Source organism: Ascaphus truei, chromosome 3, assembly GCF_040206685.1.
Source record: "Ascaphus truei isolate aAscTru1 chromosome 3, aAscTru1.hap1, whole genome shotgun sequence".
Taxonomy (NCBI): Eukaryota; Metazoa; Chordata; class Amphibia; order Anura; family Ascaphidae; genus Ascaphus; species Ascaphus truei.
Window position 1 is genome coordinate 394,913,034 of NC_134485.1, and position 26,683 is coordinate 394,939,716.

General features: G+C 42.4%; 1 protein-coding gene across 1 annotated transcript in view; it reads left to right on the plus strand.

Moving 5' to 3' along the window:
* The window catches only part of MAML2 (mastermind like transcriptional coactivator 2), a 277,427-nt gene that overhangs the window by 133,008 nt on the left and 117,736 nt on the right, over positions 1–26,683 (plus strand). Inside the window, exon 3 of the mRNA XM_075592459.1 lies at positions 13,967–15,376. Coding sequence (XP_075448574.1) covers positions 13,967–15,376 — 1,410 coding nt within the window. The remainder of the gene's footprint in view (positions 1–13,966; positions 15,377–26,683) is intronic.

Genomic DNA, 26,683 nt, shown 5'->3' on the forward strand with positions numbered 1-26,683 from the left:
TATTTCATTATTACAGCATCTATTCTTGAGGAAGAACAATACTATACATCAGCTGTTACTGATGGTGGACTGGATTTGATAGTTCACATGGGTGCCAAAATCTAAATGTGTTTTTACTCTAAACACCTCACCAGATGCCAGATGTCCATTTATGCCGTATAATATGCAGCTGGTGAGAGACCATAAAAGATGTAGGGCTGAATAAGAACACAAATAATATGTGTTTACATTTTAACTACAGTATGCATCAGATTATCTGATTAATTAAGAAAAGCAAAACCAGCATATGACTAATTTACCAGCGAAGCAAATTACTTGTTTGGTCTTATGCTTTGCCTTTCAATTTACATCTCTTAATATTGCTGACATACAGTTAGGTCCGGAAATAATTGGACACCGATACAAGTTTTGTTATTTTGGCTGTGTACCAAAATAAATTCAAGTTACAGTTAAATAATGAATATGGGCTTAAAGTGCAGTATATCAGCTTTAATTTGAGGGTATTCACATCCAAATTGGAGAAATTGTTTAGGAATAACATCTCTTTAATATGTAGCCCCCTCTTTTTCAAGGGACCAAAAATAATTGGACAATTGACTCAAAAGCTGTTTCATGGACAGGCGTGGGCTATTCCTTCGTTATTTCATCATCAATTAAGCAGGTAAAAGGTCTGGAGTTTATTCCAGGTGTGGCATTCGCATTTGGAAGCTGTTGCTGAGAACCCAGAACATGCGGTCAAAGAAGCTCTCAATGCAAGTGAAACAGGGCATCCTTAGGCTGCACAAAAAAAACAAAAACCATAAGAGAGATAGCAGGAACATTAGGAGTGGCCAAATCAATAGTTTGGTACATTCTGAGAAAAAAGAACGCACTAGTGAGCTCTGCAACACACGGAAGACAACAGGACATCCACGGAAGACAACAGTGGTGGATGATCGTAGGATCCTTTCTATGGTAAAGAAAAACCCCTTCACAACATCCAGCCAAGTGAAGAACACTCTCCAGGAGATAGGCATATAATTATCCAAGTCTACCATAAAGAGAAGACTTCACGAGAGCAAATACAGAGGGTTCACCACAAGGTGCAAACCATTCATAAGCCCCAAGAATAGAAAGGCCAGATTAGACTTTGTCAAACAATATCTAAAAAAAGCCAGCCCAGTTCTGGAACAGCATTCTTTGGACATATGAAACTAAGATCAACCTGTACCAGAATAATGGGAAGAAAAAAGTATGGAGAAGGCTTGGAACGGCTCATGATCCGAAGCATACCACATCATCCGTAAAACACGGTGGAGGCAGTGTGATGGCATGGGCATGCATGGCTTACAATGGCACTAGGTCACTAGTGTTTATTGATGATGTGACAGAGACAGAAGCAGCCGGATGAATTCTGAAATGTATAGGGATATATTGTCTGCTCAGATTTAGCTAAATTCAGCAAAGTTGATTGGACGGCGCTTCACTTTACAGATGGACAATGACCCAAAACATACTGCGAAAGCAACCCAGGAGTTTTGTAAGGCAAAGAAGTGGAATATTCTGCAATGGCCGAGTCAATCACCTGATCTCAACCCGATCGAGCATGCATTTCACTTGCTGAAGACAAAACTTAAGGCAGAAAAACCCACGAACAAACAGCAACTGAAGACAGCTGCAGTAAAGGCCTGGCAAAGCATCACAAAGGAGGAAACCCAGCGTTTGGTGATGTCCATGCGTTCCAGACTTCAAGCAGTCATTGCCTGCAAAGGATTCTCGACAAAGTATTAAAAATGAACATTTTATTTATGATTGTGTTCATTTGTCCAATTACATTTGAGCCCCTGAAATAAGGGGACTGTGTATGAAAATGGTTGTAATTCCTATATATTTCATACAATATTTTTGTTCAACCCCTTGAATTAAAGCTGAAAGTCTGCACTTCTATTGCATCTCAGTTATTTCATTTCAAATACATTGTGGTGGCATACAGAGCAAAAATTATGAAAATTGTGTCAGTGTCCAATTATTTCCGGACCTAACTGTATGTCACATTTAAAGTATTGGTCTCACATTTTTAAAAAAAATACTTAATCACATTGTTAATGCAATTTAGGATGTAAAATAGTGTCTTTATCACTCTCTGGGCATTAATAAATATATGTTTCAGTCACTGAAAAAACATATAAGCAGCCAAGGGATGTTATTTCTAGTCTTGCACATTTTCATTTAATTTAGTAAATTCTGGGCATCTCACCGTCTCTCTTTAACCTCCTCCTTTGGCCTCCACCAATTAACCAATTCCAACACCCACAAGGAGAGTCACTATTTACACAGTGTCTTTACTAAAAACTTTCTTACCCCACCTGTCCTCTGATCATCACCTATCATTCACCACTACTCATTCCCCTCAGCCCCCCATCACTATCTGTTCTACTCGCTACTCTTGGAGACCTTTGCTCCATTGACCTGTGTGCTCGGGCATCTATCCTGAACACACACCTCTTATCTCTTTCTTTCCTCTGAACCTGACAATCTAGTCACCTTTTACCACTCTATGCTCTCCTCCTCTATTGATCTATATGCCCCTTCTCGGCTCCGACAGACCCATCCCTCTAGCCCATTGGTCTTGGCTAAACTCCCAAACATGCCTCCTTCACACTTGAACTCACTCCTATAAAGAAAATCTCACACTCACACTGATTTTCTGCACTGTAAATGTATACTCTCCTGTTTGAACTCAGCTCTCTAAAGCAAAAAAAATGACTTTTCCTCACTCATCAACACTCACAAATCCAATCCATGCCGTCTTTTCTGTTTTTGACTCCCTCCTCCAACCTTCTACTTCTCGTCCTTACTTTACTTCTCCTTAAACCTTCATTGACCTCTTTAAAGGCTAGGTGGATGCTATCCATAATGAGATTCCTTCTGTCCCTCCCCCTTCTCTCTGCTTCTACTTAAACCTTCTTTTTCCACTCTTAACTCCTTTTGTCCTGTAGCAGAGTTGGGAGTTTCTAAGCTGATGTTTACTTCTCTCACTACCACATGCCCTCCCAATCCCATCCTCTCACACCTTATCAGAACTCTTGCTCCTGTCTTTGTCCCCACCTCATCTTCAACTCCGCTCTGGCATCAGGCACTTTCTCCTCATCCTTTAAGTATGCAGTCGTCACACCTATACTCATAAATACCCAAGACCCTACTGCCTTACTAACTACAGCCCTGTATCCCTCATGCCTTTTGCCTCCAAATGGCTAGAATGTCTCATGTTCTTCTGTATGATCAACTTTCTTAATTTCCGTGCCCTCCTGGACCCTTTACAATCTGGCTTTCATTCAGCTCACTCAACAGAGACTGTGCTTACTAAAGTAGCCAATGATGTACATGAATCAAAATTCCATGGTCATTTTTCATTACGTATCCTACACGATCTCTCTGCTGCCTTCCATGCTGTCAATCACTCTCTTCTTCTGCATATTCTAGTATCCACAACAAAGCTTTATCCTGGTTCTCTACATATCCCATTGCACATTTTCAGTCTCTGTTGCTAACTTGTCTTCATCTCCTGTTCATCTGTCTGCTGGTGTACCTCATGGCTCTGATCTGGGACCTTAATTTTTCTCTCTCTACACACTATCACTTGATGACCTAGAAACTCTTTTGACCTTAGGTATCATCTCTACATAGTTTTATCTATCCACCACTTCCCTCACACCTGCAATACAGTCCCAAGTCTCTAATGCCTCCTGGCTATAACCTCGTTGTTAGCACTCTGCCACCTTAAACTTAATTTTGTCTAGAACTGAACTACTCATATTTTCCCCTAAACCTGGCCTAATATCACCTTTTTCCACCACAGTAAATAGTGCTACCAACTAGCCTGTCAACAAAGGCAACCCCAAATTCAGTAGTGTCTCTACCGTTGAGAGAGACAAGGTATCTGTGCCATGCACTGGCAGGCCATGGTCCTCTTACCTAAGGGGGAGAGTGAATGATTACCCTTTCCTCTGTTTCAGCTAGAGGGCTGGGGAAGAGCAGGGATAATGTGGGGCCCTTGACCCGTAGTGAAGGTCCAGGGACCATCCCAAGTTTGAAGATCAGAACAGAGTCTGTATTGGGCTGCCGTGTGCTGTGTGTGTACAGGAGTAAATCCGTTCCAGTTGAATTTACCTCCTGCCTGGTGTGTGATTTTACTAAGGGGAGAGGTAACCGTTTCTACTGTAGGAGATTGCCTCTATATATCTGGAGCTTATGGCAGATGGAGACGCTGTGTACCATGGAGTAAATGTTGGGTATATACCCCAGAAGCCTGTCCTGTAGTCCCGACAACCATCGGCAGACAACTCTGCATTCTGTGAGCCAGCAGGTAGCATGCACCATACAACTGGTAACAACGAGATCTACCAGAGGGTGGGGAAACACCGTTACAGTTATAAATAAAGTTAATAATTAGTCCAATAATAGTATATCAACACTCACAAAAATCTCATGTTAGATTTTCAAATCCACAGGTTAATGTGAAGATTAGTAGAACTGATTCCAACAATCAGTTTCTAATTATCACGCTGTGCTCACCACAAACAAGACGGGACCCCAAGACTGAGATGGGAATGGGTAGAAACACCACCCACAGCCACGAGGGTGCATCTGGAGTGTAGGTTGGTCAAGGTAGCCGGGTCGGGTTTGGAGAGGTACGGATCGTCATTATACTTGCCAGGGTCTCGGTAGGAGAGGTTTGGATCGTTGGAGGTACTATTAGCCATAGTCGGGATTGGTGAGTGGAGAGTGGTCGTTATCCGAGTGCCAAAGTCAGGGTTGGAGAGTTGCGGATCGTCAGAGATAGACGGGGTCAGAAGTACAGAGGTGCGGAGACCAAAATCAAAGCCGGATCGGTACACAGAGCAAGGTTCAGCAAGGCAAGACTGAGGAGGCAGAGAAGAGGAGAACAGCAACGTAACAATAACTATGCTCAGCCAATGTGCTAGTGGCACAGCTGAGCATATAAGGAAGTGAGGGACCAATGATAGGAGAGGCGGAGCGGAGGTGCGTCCTCAGCGGGAGCGGGGATAGGCAGAGGTGCAGGAGACAGGTGCTGGCTATGCAGCTGATTGTGTCTGACGCGGAGCTTGTGCGCGCCATGCGCCATTGATGGGCGAGTGCAATCCGGAGGCGGGACCCTCCGACTCCGTCCTCGGCAGAGAGCTGGATGCGCACCTGCACGTAGCGCTGCTGAGAGCAGGCGCGGGTCTTGCGGACGTGCCGCCTGGAGCCGGAAGCGTGGAGTTCGCAGAAGGTAAGGCGGGAGCGCGCCGAGGGCGGCGTGACTCCCGGATCCTTACACTAATCTAGGGAGTCAGCGCACCTGAATAAGAAGCGCATGCTCCACAGCGGAACAATTTTATAAAAGAAAATAGAACATATACGTTTTAAAATCGCTCCTAAGAAGGGTGGTTGCCGTGATCTCAAAAGCTGGATCCAGTCTTGTAGCGAGTGATAGAGGCTGAATACCCCGCTGCGTTCCACTGCTCTCACATCTCCGATGACATGCTCCACCTCTTCCACTCCTGACTGAACGTTCTTCATCACAATCCGTGATTTCATTAGGGGATATTTACCGCAGACATTCTTCTTGGTTATATACAGTCGCATGTCATTGCCACAGTAACAAATATATAGCAGCTGAGTCCATTAAAAATCCTTTTTTGGAGTGTTGTGACGTCACAAAAAAGGGAGGGAGGCATGCTACCTGATTGGCTATCTTCCCTCCCTTTTTGATGACGTCAAAATGAAAGGCATCACATGGTATATCTACCAATCCGATTGGTGGGTATACCATGTGATGGCTTCCATTTATTTATTTATTGTTGAAGTGACATCATTTTAAAGGAATTGAAGCATATACTACCTGATTGGCTGGTTTCCCTCCCTTTAAGATGATCACATCCTTTAAAAAAAATTGAACCTGTCACATAGTACACCAACCAATCAGATTGCGTGTCACTGTCCCTTTCATCCATTTATTTCCCTGACTGTTTAATTCTTCTCTGCATCATCTGCCTTTGATGACTATCTTGTTTTTTTTTTTGTTTTTTTACGTTTGTGTTAAGCTCATGGAATCTCTGTAAATCAATATTGCTGACCTGAGGAAAAGAGGAGAACTCCCAAAAGTTTGTCTTATAGTATCAATTGTTTGTCCAAATAAAAAAAGGTATCACCTAATACTGCAGTACTCACTTACTCTGCAATTCTAGAGAGCAATACCTTCTTCAAAAAGTGAAAACAAACAGGTTGGGAAGTGCCCTCAGAAACAGCTACTGTACCCTGAAATTACCCTGTAGGAATAAAATGCAGGACTGCAGTAGTTTTGTCATTGGAGGCATAGTTGTTCTGATTTGTATTTTAGTGTCTAGATCAGGATAATATTCAGGAATACCTTTTGGATGGCACAATTATTATTATTAATAGTCCTTTATTCGCTCTGCTAAATAAACCATCTACTGTACTGAGGTCCCTAAGAAACATAATAAATCAATCATCCACATTCTCTCATCTGCAAGATGCGGCATAAACATCGCTGTGTCATGGAGACAATCTGTACCCAAGATACCTCAGGTTAAAACCGTATATATGGCAAAGTCTGAGTATGGAGAAAGTAACAATTATTGTGATTTATTCTCTCTCCAAATTTAAAAAGACTCAGAAACCCATGTAACCAAGTCTTTGGATAGTTGGTCCTTGGGGAATGGGCTTCGCCTGGGTTACATATTGACTAGACTGGTGAAACAAGACTAACTTGCTGCACCCCGATTTTGACTTCTATACTTGAGGTTGCTACTGGATCATCCTTCCCAACTCCCTCTATACCTTTTAAAGTTATATTTGTATTGTATAATTCTGTGTTCTGCACAGTATATTGGTTGGTGTTACACTACATTTACTGTTCTAATTTGCCTCACCCTTTTTTCCTTTCTATATCCATTAACCTATTGGTGCACAAACTGGGGGGCGCAAGATTTTTCGGGGGAGGGCGCGGCGGTTGCAGAGGCCCCTCGCTCTTCTTCCAAGGCATTTAAAGTAATGCCGGGGGACCGCGTGAGGCCTCTGCAACTTCACTACCTTGTCTTCGACGACAACGCGGCCTCAACTGACACGCATAGCAACGTGACATCACGTGACCCTGTGGCGTCATTTGACGCCGAGAGCCGGAGACAAGGTAAAGGAGGAGGGGCCGCGAGCAGGGAGGGAAGCAGGCAGGGGGGCGCAGCAGGGAAAGATTGCACACCCCTGCTTTAACCTCTGCTGTAACTAAATAAAATAAACCAGTTGGAAGAAAAAAAGGCAAAAATCTGAAACGATGACCAGGATTTCCCCATTCAGAATTCAGAGAGAGTTACTTTAATAGACAATAGATCCTTATTTTCAGAATTAAAGAATTATTGAATAATTCTATAATTAAATGGAAACACTGCATGCTACAGCAGAAATGTTGTTCTCTTGCACTGGATTGCTGTAAACTTCTTGTAGAAATACTGTCAATCAGACATCTGAATACTTATTTCTACACTAACCAAAGACACTTATTCCCTCTCCTAGGCACGGAAATCCATATAGTACAGTAATTGCGGTTTCTGCTACTGCCTCTGCATGCCTCCTAGAACATCACCAGATTTCAGGCTAGCCGGAGAAAGGATTCCCTACCATGGTTTATATTTCCTACTCTTGTACTTTAGTAATAGAACAATATAAAGATAAAATAATAAACTGAACCCATTGACTGGACTTTTGCCGTCTTTCAATACTCCCCACTATTGTATATCTCCTGCTCATTAAATCTACTAATTAAAATATTTGGTAACAAATTTGCAGTTATTAGATCTTAGTGTTTCGGTGTCGTTTACCATCAGCCTAATTACACTTTCCATCCGAAATCTTTCAAATTCTTTTCTCATCATGACGGCATTTGGGAGCATTTTCCATTTCCCAAAGCTTATATCATATTACTACTTCAGGTCTTACGAGAATAAATGCTAACAGTTTCTGTGCACTTCAGCCTCAAAGATTGTAAACGTATCTATGGTTGGAGGAAATGTTCTAAAATTTTTTTTTTAAAAACCCTCGATTCCCAAGCTAAATTTCACAGAATTCACCGTAGAGAAGTATGTTGTTTGTTCCTGGCTGACTGTTTGCACTCCACACAGTGATATTTTCTCTTTGATGATAGTTTCTTCTACCCAGAGTGAGAACTCATTGCTAACATCCTTTGCACATAGGAAAAGGGCTCAATCTATAGTAATCAGTAAAAACGTAACTTTCATTATTGTTTGCTGTTTCTACTGTATATACAGATGTAGGAAGACTTACTCTCTCCGGAGCCGAGACTGGAAAAGCAGAAAGCACTGGCTCTGGAGACCGTCTGCCACAGCTGGGGCCATGCTTCTGGATCGGTTCACCCGCAGTGTTAATCCTCTGGCGCCAGGGCAGCGGTGGTTGCATGACCGCCATTTACCCCGGTGCCGGAAACCTTAAGCTTTGCTACATCTGTAGTTAGTTTTATTATGTGATATATATTTTAAAGTTACATTGTACTTACACTGATTACTTCAGATGATGCCCTGTTCCTCTGTGATTGGTATGAATGTTGATTTAAAGACAGGAGCCCGCTTATTAGCACCTCCAGATTGGGCTTCTGAATTAGCTTTGCATTTAGGGTTCAATTTTACATCCGTATGTGAGCATTGAACATACACTGTATACACTGGTTGAACATTTTCTTCTTAGAGAGGCAATCTTAGCCTTTTTTTCTTAATTTTTTAATACAGGATTCCAGCACGGTGTCTCCAGAGCTGAACCCCATTAATTTCAGTTCTGGGTACCCCCTGCTTCTGAAGGTGCTTTTCTCCATAGTAAGCGCCGGTAGCCACTCCAGGGTTCACATTAAGGCTGATTTTTCACCGGGTGTGGCTTCCTATTGGCCCACGTGATGCGGGGGCTTTAAACTACAGAAAACTGCAGAGATACCTGCACCCACTTTGGAGGTAAACATCTCTGGAAGCAGAAGGTCCCCGGAGCTGAAATTAATGGAGTTCAGCACCGGGGGGAGACCCATGCTTCAATCCTGCAATAAGAAATGAAGAAAAAAAACTGAAATGGATTACTCCTTTTGGAAGATTTTCTCAAAAGGTTGTGTAACGGGTATTCCCCCACCCAATCGCATATAGAGTGTATGTGAGGGGGAATCTATATGTTACCAGGTGTGGTGCAGTATATACCTGTCAGGCTCACAGGAGGTCTGAGCCTCCGCTAGTGAGAGCCCGGGGTGAATCCTCTGGAACGTTTCTTGTCAGCGCCTCCACCTATGGGAGCTTCTAGGAGTGTAGAGTGGACCTCACATAGGAACATCCATAAAGTAACCAGCCCACACCAAAGGTTATGGCTAAAAGGGGTTTACTATATGGCAAATAACACAACATACTTCAACAATATGACATTGACAGTGTCCCTCTATAACACTAATAGGCACAACTACCCGGTCACCACGCAGGGCTTTGTACCCCACACGTTATATCAATAGTCCCAAATGTCCCACAATACCCCAAGTGAGTGACTGTTGGTAAAGTTGGTGCACTTGATGACTGACTGTACCTGCCCAGTGCTCCAGCACCTGAGGCTGCAGATTCTTCACAAAGGATCCGCTGCTCTGCGATCTCCTCTGTGACGTCCTGCAACTCTGCCTGGCGGTGGGTGACTCCCGCATGGAGTGATCCACCTTTGGAATGTCTATTGCTGCAGCCGGTCTGAGCCCAGACGCAGGCCGCGATCACTGAGTGCAACTGGCACCGGTGATATCACATAGAACTGGGTACTATAGAAAGCAACCCCCCCTTGCACTGAAAGGGGCCTTCCCTGAAACTGCCAAACTAACTACTGTGGCTGCACTGCAAGCCACACTGCCTCTTCTTGTCAGAGCCCACAGCACTGCAGCTGTGTCACTGACAAGACTCAGACTCAGATGAGGGCAGTGTCCCTACCTAAGGGGCCTTTCCTATGAACTTACCCACTAACCTAGTGGGGCCTACCTTGGCCTGGGGGTGTTTGTGGTCTAGTACAGCAAAGCACTGCTCTCTGTACACTACCTTCCCCAATCGCTTCGTGGATCCAACTGACAATCCCCTGTCTGCACACAACATTGTATGGTCTTTGCTGACCAGGGTGAAAGTGCAGTCTCCAGAGGCTGCTGGGAATTGTAGTTCTTGGTACAGCTCTTTCCTATGGGGACCGCGTGCGCGTTCTTTACCGCACATGTCTGAAGCTGTAATGGCCGCCGCTACTCTTAACTGAGCGTGCGCAGCTTCCAAGAGCTCTTGCACACATGTAATGGCCACCTCTATGCTTGCCAACCTCTGTGCATTGCACTGCACAGGCGCGAACTCCCGCGCCAACCTCAACATGGCTGCCGCGACTGCTCTGCTTACGCGCAAGCCTCCACACATCCGCGAACACATTAAACATGGCGGCGTCCTGCCGCAGCTGCCACCGGGAGCCCCCGGGAACGCGCAACAGTACACACGCAAGGGGGAAAGAAACCTGCAGACAGGGGGGCCAGAGGGACCCTGGCTACAGTTGTTTTTTTTTGTTTTGTTTTTTACAAATGAGCTCCAGCCCATTCTCATTTTCCTATTGATTTCATTTGAATGATTCCCATCCATTGACAATTCCTGGCCAAGATAGACAACGTATGCAACGTTCTATATCTATTTAAATCTTGGAAGGGTCAACAGATTTTTTGAACATCACTTTGCTCTTGCTGAGATTCACATTGAGGCCGACCTTCTTACTGGCTTCGGCAAGTGCTCTGATTTTTATTTTTGTAGGTCTTCTGGACATCTCCGAACCATAGGTCACTTAAGTAATCAACAATCATTGTGATTCCTTTTTCTTCCCACTTCAATGTCTCAAACAATTCTTAAAGTGTGGCTGTGGGATGCTTTAGTGACATGGTATCCCCATGTCGCACACCCTTTGCTAATCCTTATCTTGCTTGTATCTTTTTAAAGGCCGATGCTTGATGTGGCATTCTCGTATATGTTCCTTATAATATCAATGTACACTTCTTTAACTCAGTGGATGTAAAACGGCTGAAGAATACACAGAAACTAACGCTTTTATCGTAATTTATGAATCCTTAGTGGTAGATAATATTAATTACTTCAGGAAATCACTTCTTGTACGACTTGCATGTGGCCCATTATGTTACATCGACTTCTAAATCCTGCTTGTTGAAGTTGTTTAGAGAGTATCTTTGTAAAAAACATGATTAGAAGTAGACTGCAGTTCTTGAGGTCTTCTTTGTCTCCTTCCTTTTGAATAACGATAACTATGGCATTACTCTATCCTGGAATATTACTGTTCTTCAACCAGCATGTAAATAATTTTGCAAGGTGTTTCTCACTTCTTCCTCATCTTTCCAGATTTCAGTTGTAATTCTAAATCCTTGGGAACCTTTTTATTCTTTATGTATTTTATGGCTTTTTCTACTTCTTCTGGAAGGACACATGGTTACATGTACTGTATGTACAGATAAAGCATCATTTACTTTCGCCTGGATCCATTATTCCCGTTCATTTCGTACGATACGATATGATAGCCCATATATTTAAATGTAACCCACCACTTATTCCCCTAAAAACTTCAGATGACTACAAAGTATTTTAAAATATGAAATACAATTTTCTATCAGATTACAGTAAATTACTTTGTGAAAATACAATAATACAAATTTCTTCAATCTTTTTCCAAATGTACAATCTTCTTCAACCGACATCTTCTTCGGGCTGGCTCTTGGACACTTTCACCGCTAAAAAGATAATGTTATATATTAATAATATAGAAGAAATACAGTAGTGTAGTGCATGAATTACATTGTACGTTATGCATATATTTCTATGAGACCTGGCTCAAGCACATAGGAGTTTCATAACATTTCTGAGCATGCAAGTTTATATAAAATGTGGTTATAACGGCAATACGTGTCATTGAATGTCTGCGCATTCGAGGTGCACAGTATGTAAGAACTATATTGAACACATGCGGAGAACGGGTATTATGCTATTGACCAAATAAATAGATGCATGCGTTACATAACATTACTGACATTATTGCAGGATGTGTTTCCTGCCCAACACGGTGCTGATCCTCATCAGCCCGCCAAACATGAATGAAAACAAGAATTAAACAATGACTACAATAAAGGACTTAATTAAAAACATATTCTATTTAACGTTATTTATTTAGTTCATAAATTAGTCTTCTTCGCTCGGAAGACTACCAGCAGAGATGCATAATTAAATGTGCATAACAAGGGTAGTATTTATCCTTTCCTATAAAAACTGTTTAATCAGCTAATTCCCTCTCATTACCGTTCCCATCTGTAGTACTATGTAGATTCGCTAGCTGCTATTTTATTACTACATTATAGTTCTTGTTAAAAAAAAATGTTCTCGTCTCTTTAGTTTACTTATTTGTGCTGTTGTTGTTCTCGGTGTTGATGTTTCTCCTGTGTTCTATCACAAGGTTTATTACCTGTATTTCTTGACATTTGTTCTATACTGATTTGGATTTTTTTCTGTTACACTATGTTTTGTTGATTTATATAACATACACTGTAAGTTTAAAAAAGAAGAAGAAAGGCGGTCTTCAAGTTTTTGAGATTCTCAGATCAGAGCCCAGGGAAGGTTTCTCATATCACTACCAGTCGTCACCTTCTTCAGTAACAACATAATGACTAGAAAAAAACTTTACTCTTGGTAAACAAAGGACACGGAACTCTCACTGCATACTAAAGACCTTAATAACAAGTTTTATTCCTAAGACTTAAAGCAGGATTTTGTTTGTCTGGATATGTAGCTTTGGTCCAAACCTGCTCCATTCCCCATCTTCCTCTTTCGTTCAATCAGTAATCAGACTGATTACAGTACATTTGGCAGATAAGACGATTTTGCTTATTAGGCTGTAAAATTAGCATTTAGCATTCCTTCCAACTTGCGACTGAGTGATCTAGATTAAGCTGTTAATCAATTTGTATAATATATTAAAATGGAGCCATATGTGAAGGTAGTACAAACAAATGTGTACAAACACTCAAGTGACCTTATTGTTGTCATTTTTGTATTTAGTTTATAAATCAAACAGATTTCCAGCAAATTTAGGGAATTATGGCCCGATTGATTTTCTTTATTATTGCAAATGTGAAAATAGACCAATGTTGGCACTTGTGTAAATAATTTTACCTTAAAGGAGCTTTGCCTATTTAAAAGATATACATTTGCCCCTAGCTGGGAAGCAGGGGGTCTGCTGAGCTGAACCGCGTTAATTTCAGCTCTGGGGACGTCCTGCTCCTTGAGACACTAACATCTGAACGGTAATGCCGGTATCTCACTTCTGTTTAAAGGTCCCACGGCATGAGGGCCAACAGGAAGTCATTTTCTGTGCCCAGCCTGAGATGCTAATGGCAGCCCCTTCAGATGTAAGTATCTTGGGAAGAAGGGGGCACCCGGAGCGGAAATTGGTGTGGTTCAGGTCCAGTGACCCCCTTCAAACCTAGTAAAAAATAAATAAAAAACAAGAGGTAAAGCCACTTTAATGTACATTTATCTGCATTTTCATGCCCACCTGGTGCATATCCCCAGACCTTAGTTTAACAAAGGACATTTTAAGCAATTGTTATCACAGTACAATGGATTAAAATATTTTTTTAACTATGTCAAATATTAATATTTCTTATAAAACGAATCAATAACGTAAAAGTGCAGGTTTTTACCCAAAGACCTTATAATCTCGTGAACAAATTATGAACCTACAGTTTGCTATCACTGATTCTCAGAATTGGGGTATTTATTGCACGTTATTATTTATGCTTAAACATTGTCGTAGTAAATGTGAAATATCTCTGAATGTAAATGTTCTAACAGTTTGCATTGTCTTTTTTCAGCTTCAAGGCTCTTTGAAGAGGAAGTTGGTGGTAAATGTTTCTCCGATGCACAATAAGAGATCCAATGGAATTTCTGACAGTTCTTTCCTTGATATTAAGAAATTAAGAGTAAATGAGCGCATTCCAATAGGACAAAATGTATATCATGCTGCTGATGGACTAATCCAGTCAGTTACTGGAGCCATGCCAATGCAGCACGGATTACACAGAAAGACTGCAAACAACACTAACTGTGATGCAAATGACATGTTTAACTTAACGTTAAAAGATATCAAGAAGGAACCAGGAGAAACGTTATCATGTAGTAAACACTTAGATCTTCAAATGTCTCATGAAAACCTATTCAGATATGGGGATGATGTAGGGGAGCAGCTTATGGATGCAGAACTTCAAGAGCTATTTAATGAACTTACTAATATATCAGTGCCACCAATGAGTGATATGGAATTACAGAATATGATCAATATAACGATAAAACAAGATGACCCTTTCAACATAGACCTTGGGCAGCAAAACCAGAGAAACACATCTACATCATCCTTACCCATGGATAAAATAGTAATAAAAAGTGAATATTCACCTGGTTTAAATTCTGCTTGTGCTGGTTCACCACAAAATAGGCCTTCTTCTACAGGGTCACCCTTTTCAATGTCCAGTGTTTCCTTGACATCTTCACCCAACACTTCAGCTCTCCAGAATCAGTCTCAACCGCAGGTATCTTCTGTTACAAACCGAAGTTTGACCAACTGGCAGGAACTCTCTCATGCACAACAGCTAAAACAAATAGCAGCCAACAGACATCAGCATACTCTAATTCAGCAACACCAGCCAAATCATTCCTCTAACTGGTCCAATGTGTCATCAACAGGACCTCCATCAAGACCGCTTGGCCATGAGAAAGTTCCAAGTCCTTTTCGGCAGCAGCAGTTAAGCCCTCACAGTACATCCATGGGTGCTCTTCCCATAAATGGAAGCCAACCAAAAGTGATAAGTAACTACCTCTACAAACCTAACACCACTTCGCAGAATAACCACCTTGGCATGATAAATCAACAAAAGCCCCAGGATTCTAACAAGAACTCAATAAATACCAATCATTCAACCCTAGAGCAGCATCATAGCAATGCTAAGCCTTTGTTTCATTTTAATCCAGATCAAACCAACCAGCAAGTGCCTTCAGTCTTGAGCTCGCAAAGCAAGCCGATTTTACAATATACACAGCAACAGACCTCTGTAGCAGTGCAACAGCAGCAGGAACAACCACAACAGGCCAAAGCTATCTCCAACCAGTCACTGCCAAGACCATCAAATGTGCCAGCAGTATTTCAGCAAAAGATCATAATTCAGAAAATGCAGCAGAACCAGCAAATCTCAGGACTGCATTATCCCGCTGTACACCAACAACAACAGGTACTGTACAATTTAATGTAGTTGTTTCATGATTTCCCTATTCACCCTGTGAAGTCTTCTATGAGCACATCACATCTCAGAAACTAGTCTCAAGGGTTTCCACATAGGCACCTAGTTTCATGTATAATTCTGGGCTTTAATGCTTTTTTTAATTATGTTGCTTCATTTGTTGGAACATCTTTTATGCATTCTGTATAATTATTTTATTCAACGCGTTCACTGCTTAAAAAGTTATATCATACATTTTCAGAAGGGAAACTGAAACAGTTATCAATCTGAATTAAGTAGGGTTTTATTCAAGTAGCACGCGGAGCATCCTAGAATAATTTAAGATTGTGGGATAAGATCAATGACTAAATCCATTGTTTTATGAAAACTAGTTTCATATTGTGTACAGAAGTTTTCGTCCTAATATAATATGGTAGTATCCCACAATGGCTCAGTATAGTGTGATGCCCAGGCTTGGTTCAACTTTGACTGCTATATTTCCAATCTTTCAAATCACAAATCATTCCTTGTAACTGGCATAAGTAGGATACACTCCTCACCAATTTCCAAAAGTTTAAAAAGTCACCAAAAATGAATGAAACTTTAGATCTCTATATGTATCCTCCAGTTCCCTGTTCTGTGATCCAATTATTTACACATATGTACAGTACTGTACACATGTAGCCTGTTTAACTGTTACCTAACATTATCAGCCACAGGGAAAGCAGCTGATTAGAATGCAGGCACTTTCACTGTCCAGAGCTGCACACACACAGACACACACACACAGCCCCGATCCAGCCAATGACACGCCCCCTCCCTTAGTAGCCATGCCCCCCGCTCCTGCTCTAACATATTTGCAGGACACCCGATGGAAACTTAGAATGTCCATAATTTGGGAGGTGAGTCATATTGGAAGCTCAAAATAGTTGTTTTGACCTACAAATCCGCAGCACAATGTCAAGTAAAAGTTTTGTTGTGCTACGTCGTGCCGTTTGTGAGATTTCGATGCATCGGACATACAAACAAACAAACGGAATAACAAACTTAGAAATATAGTATAGATTTATTCATTCATTCATTTATTGTATGTGTTTACACACCCTAAAATAGGGATGAACCAATGTCATTAAACCTTCTTTACAATACAATTTACAATACAAAACCACTGCCTTCGGTTAAACACATTGAAAAGAATATTTACATACAGAGGCTGTCTAACATATGCACTGTAAAAGACTTGTCAATACAATTCTTAGAATACTAATACATGTTTTCAATGTTTGGAATGATACAGATCAAATGGTATGTTTTCTATTGTATTAATCATCAAAATAACTATTTTAGACTTGAGTGTTTCTAATAATAGTATTTATGAAACGTGTAAACCCCAAATAATATTTGAAATATCCACTGACAGAGGATTTCGGAATGTGTATCATATATAATTGCTGTCGGAGATGCATAGTTTTAAAGACGGGTTTCTAAATGTTTTTATGTTCACCACTATGTGATTAATCATTACTATGACCAACCAATACAGTCAATTCAACCATAGTATTTACTGCGTATGTAATTCCACACTACATTAATGGATGTCTGAAAGAACCACTATAACTGCCAAGATTGGTGGTTAGTGCGTTACTATGATTATCATGTGTAATTAAGTTTTTGATAATTGAATACTATCCCTGCGAAGGGTATAAAAGCCACGCCCGCTACACGTCTCCAGCAGGAACCTGACGAAGCATCACATGATGTGAAACGCGTTGTTCCAGCTGGGACGTTTAGTTTTTTTATCGTTGACGGCCTCCATAGCCTCTCCAAGCGCTTTGCACCCAGTCCTGTCGAGCGGGAGCAGGAGCGCACTGTGTCTAAATGCTGAAAGCGGCTGCGCGTACTAGAGATGTGTTTTACATGTGAGTAACTCGTTAGTCTTATTTTTAACAAATAAATTGCAATTTTTGCACCTTCTGTGCGGCTTTCTGTCATCCTCATTGAGTCTATTGTGAGGACGCCGGGCGTCTACGTATACACCATATAGAGATCCAGAAGGACCACTCTGCCGCTTAGGGAAGGAGGCACCATTGTGTGCAAAGAACCCACTCTGTGAGTTAGTCCCACACACGGCCATGTGAGTACAGCATATATATATTTTATTCCACACACCCTCATCACCCTGAGAGCTCTAATTTCTCTTATCAGTGCACCACTGTTACTAATTATTGTTCATTCTCTTCTCGCGCTCCCCGCACTCTATTTCTATTGTTTCATGAGGGTCAAGGGAGGATCCTCTTTTTGGGTTGATCAGCAACACACTACCGGGCCAGTATTGTACCATTTGTTTTTCAAAGTGTGTTTAGCATTTACATTTCAAGACACTGACTAAAAGACATATTCATTTTCATTCGAGGGAGTGCCCCAGATATTCCCTATCAGATTGCATACTGTATGGACATCCAGTGATAGGGGGATTGCATATCGTCTGTGTCAGATAATAAAAAAAAAATTAAATATCTCCCAAACATGTTTGTGAAAAGCACAGACTGTTGCTGTAAAGCAGCGGCGTGCCCATTTAATTCCCCCCTTTCACCGACCGGTAAATATCTCAGGAACCAGAGGGTCCATAGAGCTCAAAATAGCTTGGTTCGTAGTTACATAGTTACATAGTTACAATGTAGATGAGGTTGAGAAAAAGACGTACGTCCATCAAGTTCAACCTATGCTAAATTTAGACAACAGATACTTTATCCTATATCTAGACTTTCTTATTGATCCAGAGGAAGGCAAACAAAAAACCCCATAGTCATACAGTATCATCCAATGATATCTCTTAAGGGGAAAAATAAATTCCTTCCTGACTCCAAGAATTGGCAAATCGGATTAATCCCTGGATCAACATCCTTCCCATGTATACTTATTTGGTATATCCCTGTATACCTTTCCTTTCTAAAAAGACATCCAACCTTTTTATGAACAAATCTATTGTATCCGCCATCACAGTCTCCATGGGTAATGAATTCCACATTTTAACTGCCCTTTCACTGGTTCGACGCTAATTTATTTGTGCCACACAACGTTTCGACCTAAATAGGTCTTTCTCAAGTGCCTAGTCACTTGAGAAAGACCTATTTAGGTCGAAACGTTGTGTGGCACAAATAAATTAGCATAAATTTGCATTATAATCAAAACCGTTAGATCCTTCTTTTCCCGATTATTGCCCAGGAATGACTCTGACAGGTACTCCTTGAACCAGCGGCACCGGTAGACTGTATGTATATTTTTTCATTGTGGTGTGCAGCATACTCTTGTATTTACTTTAACTGGTTCAGGCAGGGGGGTAGCAAGAAAAACAAACGGGGATTGCTGCTTTAACAAACTGACATTGAAAAATATTTTTTAATGTTTTATTGGTTTCTTTCTTATTTTCAGGTATCTTTTTCATTTCATTCATCAAGGCTTACTTTGGTACTATAAAGAACGTAATTATTACGAGTAATACTTTTTTTGTGCTGTACATACTTTATACCAGGGGACGGCCAACTCCAGTTCTCAATGACCACCAACAGGTCAGGTTTTCAGGATATCCCTGCTTCAGCACAGGCGGCTTAATCGTTGACTAGGCCACTGATTGAACTACCGGATCTGAAGCAGGGATATCCTTGAAACCTGACCTGTTGGTGGCCCTTGAGGACTGGTGTTGGCCACCCCTGCATTATACTGTCGGGAATAGCTACCACACCTTGCACTTTGTTTACATTACAAGCTGTGCAGCAAGTAAGGCCTGGGACATAGTGCCCCAAACAGTGCTGAGGCGCGCTGAGGCTCAGTGAAAGCGGTGCTTTCCCTGGCCTTACACAGCGCACCATCAGGGGGAGGGCCGGGGGCGGGCCAGTGACGTCACGGAGCTGGTTCGCCCTCATTGGGCGAACCGCTCACGTGACCGGCCCTGCGCTCCGGCAAGCGGGGAAATTTCAAAACGCCGTCAGACACACGCTTCCCCAAGCGTGCTGACGCGTGCGCGAGCCCCTGCTAAAGCCGCTCTCATTGCGGCTGCAGGGGCTCAGTGCCGATCAGCAGCACGGCTCAGCACTGTCCCAGGCCTTAGAGGTACAATTCAAAGCAGACACAACATGTCAAATTCCTATTCTCTGATTGTTTTTTTCTCTCACAAATGTTTAGACTAAGACACCCATTACAAGACTGCCTTTTTCAGAACCTATGTAGCACTCAATGTATTATTTTCTTTCTTTTCTTTTATTTTATTTTTGTTATAAGGCACACTATTTTTTTTTTTTTTTGCTAATCCAATAAATATATTTACACCAAAGTTAAAAAATAAATAAAATAAAAAATAAATAAAAGGCACGATAGCCTTACTGGCGCAGTCCCCTCCCAAATATTTTATTGCACTATATAGTTAGCTTTACCGAGTTCTATCTTGGCTTACTATGCCAAGGTCACCCACACAATGATTAAAGTAAACAAAACATATTAATTTATGCCTGGCTTTTTTCATATCATAATATCAGTCATGTTAGAGAAGGGGATTGGAATAGCTGGGTTGCCAGCGGGTCATGGCCGTAGTAATTTACATTGGCAGTGGTATGTGGGAAAGCTTGCACAGTGCCTGCCTGTGTTTTATTTTGCTTGAGATTTTACTTTTCTGAGACCAACATTCAACAGATCCATATAAACTGGTAAAATACCAAAGCCAGAAAGAACACACACATCTGTGAAAATGTTAACCCTATTTATAATGCCGGAGGCTGTCCATTCTCCCTAATTTCGAGTGAGTCTAGCACGGGGGTGGTTAGCTCCAATCCTGAAGGGCCACCAACAGGTCAGGTTTTCAGGATATCCCTGCTTTGGCACTGGTGGCACAGTCTTCGACTGGTTGAGCCACCTAGGTTGAAGCAGAGATCCTGAAAACCTGACCTGTTGGTGGCCTTTGAGGACTGGAGTTGACCACCTTATTTCTAGCTTTGGTGGTCTCGCCGATTTAAGTACAATCTACCTCTTTGAACCAACACTTTCTTAATAATGTCATGCAACGATCACATTGCCCCAAATGTCACTTGTAGAACCAATTACCAGAGTAGGGATTGTAGAAAGTGTACCGTCTGCTGGACATTTTGTTACTGGGCTATTACATTACAATAATTAACACGTGTGCATAAAATCAACAGCAGGTTGTCAAGATACTAAAAGGACATGTAATGCTCTTATTTATATAAAAGGTTGTGCAGACATTGCCAAACGTAGTTTTATTGTGCTTTTGTCCCCCAGTTTTCCATATGTAATTTTCCAGTTACAGCAATTGATATTATTCGTCATCTCGGGCAGGGTTGCGCAAACTGGGGGGCGTGGCAGTTACAGAGGCCCCACGCTCTTCCCCAAAGCATTTAAATTAAATGCCTGGGGACCGCGCGATGCCTCTGTAACTCACTTACCGTGATTCAGCTGGCTTCAGGCGAAGCGTCGCCATGACAACGGGATCATGTGACATCACATGACCCCCCCCCCCCCACTAGCGTAAGGGATGGGGGTGCGAGCACTGGGGGAGAGCAGGCAGGGGGGCGCAGCACCAGAAGTTTGCGCATCCCTGATGTAGGGATGTCTCAGAGTTTTAAATAATATGAATAGGCCAATATAGAATGTACAGGCACACCCCGCATTATCGTACGCAATAGGTCCAGAGCATGTATGTAAAGAGAAAATGTACTTAAAGTGAAGCACTACCTTTTTTCCTCTTATCGATGCTTCGGTACAGGTAGGGAGCCGGTATTGCTGTACAGGACGCACTGACAGGCGCAAGCACGAACTGCCGTTTGCCTATTGGGCGAGGGGAATCAACGCGTCACTTCTATGGTGGTCTGTAGGGTAGAATAAGTGTCCATACTCGCGAAACGAGGGTACGGACACAGGGGTATGGTGCTATTGAAAATATGTCCTTACTCGCGAGTGTACTTAAAGTGAGTGTCCTTAAACCGGGGTATGCCTGTATAGACCGTGTATGTGTGTGTGTGTGTGTGTATGTAGAATGTGTATATATGTGTGTATAGACTGTGTGAGTGTGGTGTAGCTGCTTAGACGGGTGGCTTATGTTCATGTGCAGTATAAACAAAAAAACGGCGCCTCCAAATGAAAATAATAAAATGTGACCAAATATAAAGTCCAATATGAATGGAGAGGAATCCTGGGGGGGATCTTCAATGAAGTCTCATGGAAGGACAAACAGACATACAGTATACAACAAAAACAGAAAAGACAAAAGAAAAAGATCATAGTGCAACTCAAAACAAATACAAACAAATAAACACTGAAAAGATTAGCAAAGAAATAATTACAAATTTATTGCAAGTGAATAAAAATATTAATAAAACAACAGACACATGTATGTTGGGCTGTAGACGCTAATACAGCTGGGTCATCCGGTAGGAGTCAAATTAAAATCCTACTTACAGCAAAGCTGAATGGTATAAGCCCGTAGAACAACTGTCCTTGAATACAGACCGGAGCCTCTGCAATGAATGGAAACAGCAAGCCTCCAAGGATCCACACTGCCGGGACGACCACTGCTACCACACACGCAGACCTTTGAGGTGGGTGAGGGGTGCCACAGGGAGGAACCGGGCCTACACGGGGAGGATGATCCCCCGTGTGCGCACTGTGCCCTTCAGACTTTGCCTCAGCTATCTGAGCTCCTTTGCCTTCCCGGACGCTCCCCCTGCCCTCGCGCCGTGGTGTGACGTCACCGGCACATCGCGCGACCAGCGTGTCTGTGTTCATGGCGCCAGTGATTCCTCTAACAGCGTGTAGTCCCAGTTCCTCCCTGCGGCACCCCTCACCCACCTCAAAGGTCTGGTGTGTGGTAGCAGTGGTTGTCCCGGCAGTGTGGATCCTTGGAGGCTTGCTGTTTCCATTCATTGCAGAGGCTCCGGTGTATTATATTTATGTTAGTCACCTATAGTGTCACTATTTTATATTCATTGCATTAGCGCTGATCTCACTGCTCTTTTCTTTTTTTATGTTCATGTGCGAGACGATGGTCATGTCTGCGCATGTGCATGGCTACGGCCGTGTCTGCGCATGCCTGTGTCAAAGGATGCACATGCGCATGGTGAAGGCCGTGTCCACGCATGCGCGTAGTGAGGTTCGTGCCTGCGCATGGTGTCGGCGTGTCAGCGCATACGTGCTAAGACGGGCACAATTTTGCACATGTGCCTTTAACACCCGGCATTGACAGCACTTCAGAATCATATAATTCAGCGCATGCGCACAGCCTGGTACTGCACATGCTCAGCATCTTACTTCTGTTTCACGTTTTGTCCCCATGAAGGCTTTTTGATCCTATGAGATTTTTGTAGGTGCCACTGTCGGCTAAGAAGTTTCACTTCAAAAAATGAACCAGTATTTGTGAACCGCTAACTGGAAATATGCCTCTTTTGCACAGAGAAGTGTTAATAGATCAGTATACTGTATGGAAAATGTGGGGAGGCATGAATGGTCTGTGATGGTCTTTGTCTTAGTTCTACTAGTCAGGAAGCTAATTGGGAACATAAATTACATTCTGTAATGCTGGATTAATGGAATGATATAATCATGATATGATATGGGCGGAAAGGAAGACTGCACCCCAATTAAGAACAGAAATTTCAATATTTTCATGTACGGTAATAACTGTGAATGTTTACTATATCAAGAAAGGCCTACAGATGTACTGTAGCTTGTTTTCGCAGATAACGTATCTTGTTATAACAAAGAATATCATAGAGTTTTCATAGGATTCAATTGTATATTGGTGCGGAATTTAGCAACATTGCCACCATAATGCACAACAGAGACAAAGCTATAGCCGGTGTGAGGCACCAAGGCACATGGGCTTAACCTCACTTGTGTGCTATGGATGTATGTTGGCACATAGAGGCCCTTTTTGTTTTCCAGGGAGCTCCTGATGGAGCGTTAAACGTGACCTGAAGTGTTTAAGTACCTATACTGCTAAATAATTTAGTAATGTTGTAACTTTCTGTTACATGAAGGACATCCCCAAAGAGGCGATATGGCAGCCCCCTGTTCTACTTTTGTACAATATTTATACCTTTTAATATGCTTTTAAAAAATGACAATGTAAAAAAAAAAAAAAAAAATCCTTTTTGGGGTGTAGCCTAGCTTTAAAGGTTAATATTAAGACTTGTTGTAATTGAAAACTGTGGCTATTTTACCCCATTTATGGGTGTTGGTATTATTCAAAGGTTTAGAGGAGGGAACAATCATGAAGCAACCAAGGTCAACTTAACATTTCCTTTTAACATTTTCCATAAAACAATGTGTTTAGCACATGTCGTTTTCCGAGCTACAGTACAACATATACATTGTTTCCAACTTTGACTTGAGCTGGTTTAAACATTGGTTTTAGTCTGGTCATATGTTTTTCTTTAGGCACTTGTTGAACTTTTAGCCATCTCAGGAAACAATTATTTTGAAATGCCAGATGCAATTTATAAACTGCTACATACAGTGGTCAAACAAGTATATGAAAAGTTCTGCTTCTATGTATGTGCTTACGTATCTTGTAGATACTCTATGTGAAAATCCTTCAAGAACAGATTGCAACCCTAATGCAAAATAGCAAACTTGCTGGGGGGTTCATTGTATTTGCCACAGTGAAAGTTTGTTCTTTTCAAGTTGCTCTTGTTTATGTCAACTGACAGGCTCGATTAAGTTGCAGGAAAACATATAAAATAGAAGGGGGTTAGACCATCACCATATCTGTGTTTTGACATTTAGCAGACATACATTTCATTCTCAGATACTGTTTTATATTCACGGTATCATGAAAATCCTAACCCGTGACATTGTTGATCCGCCCCCTCCCAACTTGCTCATGCCCTGGTGTAATGGGGAGTGTGAACGTGACACTAAACCAGACAGTGCACGGTAATCAGTAATGTTCTGGGACTGTAGCAACTTGTTCATCACAGAGTTCCCCTATTTCCAATAAAGCAACATTGAAGAGGCAAAACAAGCAGCTTAAAAAAACATTTTTTTAAATATTTTTTTGTTTTAATATATGCTGCCTTTGATTACCTTTCTTGAAAATGAATTACCTAAGCTGCCAATCGATTAATTCTCCCATGATTGATCAGCAAAATCCTGCTTCCCAGGGTTCATTAAATGGCCACCTTTCAGTTTCAATTCAATCCTCCAGTCAGTGTAAGGCCGAGTCCATAGAAGGACAGGCCGCGCTGAGCCGTGCGGACGCTCAGCACTGAGCCCCTGCATCCTCAATGAGGATGCCTTGAGAGGGGGCTCACGCGAGCGTCCGCAGGCGTGCTGAGGCTTTGGATTTTCAGCCGACAGCCAAGCTGTTTTTCAGCGCACTGTCGGCTGAAAACATCCAATCAGCCTGAAGCAGCGTCAACGTCACGGCGCCGTGACGTCGGCGCCGTGACGTTGACGTCAGTGCGTCGCGGGCGATTGGCCCAGCGACGTCACTGCCCCGCCTCCAACCACCTCCCCCCCGGCTCCCTTCGCGCACGCTGGCTCGCCTGCAAGTCCATGGAATCGCGCAGATTTCAGCAGACGAGTCTCAGCGTCAGCGCGGCTCGGAACTCCTCACCCCTCTATGGCCCCAGCCTAACTCAGCAGCTACAATGCATTCTTATATTACTACGGTAACATTTACTATTGTTACAGTTTGCAGCTCAAACTGCTGGGAATATGGGCAACAAATGATCACAAACAGGAAAGTATTACAAAAATCTTGCACTGCTGGGGTGGTGGGCTAAAGCCTGCTATAGAAATCAAAAGATGCTTAGTATATTAAAAATGCATTAAAATGGCATTAAGGCATTTATGGCATTTAAAAAAAGGTAGTATTATCTAATAATACAGAACTGATTTATTTAAAAAACACACTTGAAGGATATTACTTGGATTGCTCCCTTAAGGAAAGAAAAAAGTGCAAATTCCACAATATGCATTAGTTGTTTTGGGGGAAATTTATTAAAATTAATTTCAAAGCAAAGTGGATATTTTTTCTGAAGCCAGGGTCACGTTTAGTGTGTGAATGGCTCCCGATAGCATTAACTCAGTTCCCTTTTAAATCACTCCAAGCCCTGTAATATTTCCTCCACTTTATTGGGAAAAGCAGCAGGATACAAATACTTGTGGATGGTATGTAGTGGTGATTATTAGTTAGAAACCGGTAAAAAGAGATGGCCTCACCATGGGGGGTGAACAGAGAAGGGTCTTGTACTCACTGTCTCCAGGGTGGAAAAGGAAGTGAGGGGCAGTGTGGGTAAAGGAATAGTCTAGGGGCAGACTATGTCTGAACAAACAGGAGGGGGGGCAGACTAGCCCATTCTGGTGAGGATCTCAGAAACTGCAGTAGCAGCTCACTGATTCCATGCCCAGAGGCAAGAAATGCAACATTGTTGCAAGTTACACAGGGACAGTATGTGTGTGCAAACTCCATGCAGCTGGGAATAAGATCTGACAGGCAGAAGCTGCAAAGGAGAGAGGGGGGTGAGTCAGAAAGGTAGTTCTGGTTCCATGACACTCCCCGTCTGGTATCTGTAGATACCACTATATAACAGACTATGTGGAACATATGTGCAATGCATAACAAAGATAACATCACATTCTCAAACGATGCAAGAGTCCATGTCCACATAGCGATGTGACACCGGCCGGTATCACTGGTATCAAGGTCCCTAGGTCAAGGTTCTTTGGCAAAGGATGCAGGGTGGATGCACAGCTCCATGTTTGCTGGTTGCACCACAATGTCTTTGTGTAAAAGTCTCTGGCACTGTTTCCTTTTAGCCTTGTGAGAGAACAGTCTTTTTGTCTCTGTAGTTTTACCCACAGAACGCATCCCCTTGTAGGTATGCCAGTCGTGGTAGGCTGTCGCTCTATCACCTGGCGTTTGGCACAAGGAGATGGCTTTTGGCCCCTTGCGGAAGCGGAACAACACTCCTGGAAGACTGGTTGTCGAATCTAGTCCAGTAAAGAGGGCGTCGTTCAGGGAGACTCCCTGAAACTGAGTGCTGGGGCTGAACACTACCCGGATTTGATCGGGTTCCTGAGGGTGGTAGGCCCCAGATGATTGGAGGTACCGGCATTCTTCACCTTTCTTCATTAGAGGTGCTGGCTTTGCGTGGCCGGTAAGGAATATCTTCTGGATGAAGGCCACAAAGTTGTTTTTGGTCTCTGGTTCCCTTTGTAGGTCGCAGAGGTGCGAAGTGAACCTAGAGATGGCATGTTCTCCATTGTTTGGGAAGCGCCTTCTTGGTGAACGGAATGGTAGCGGGTTCA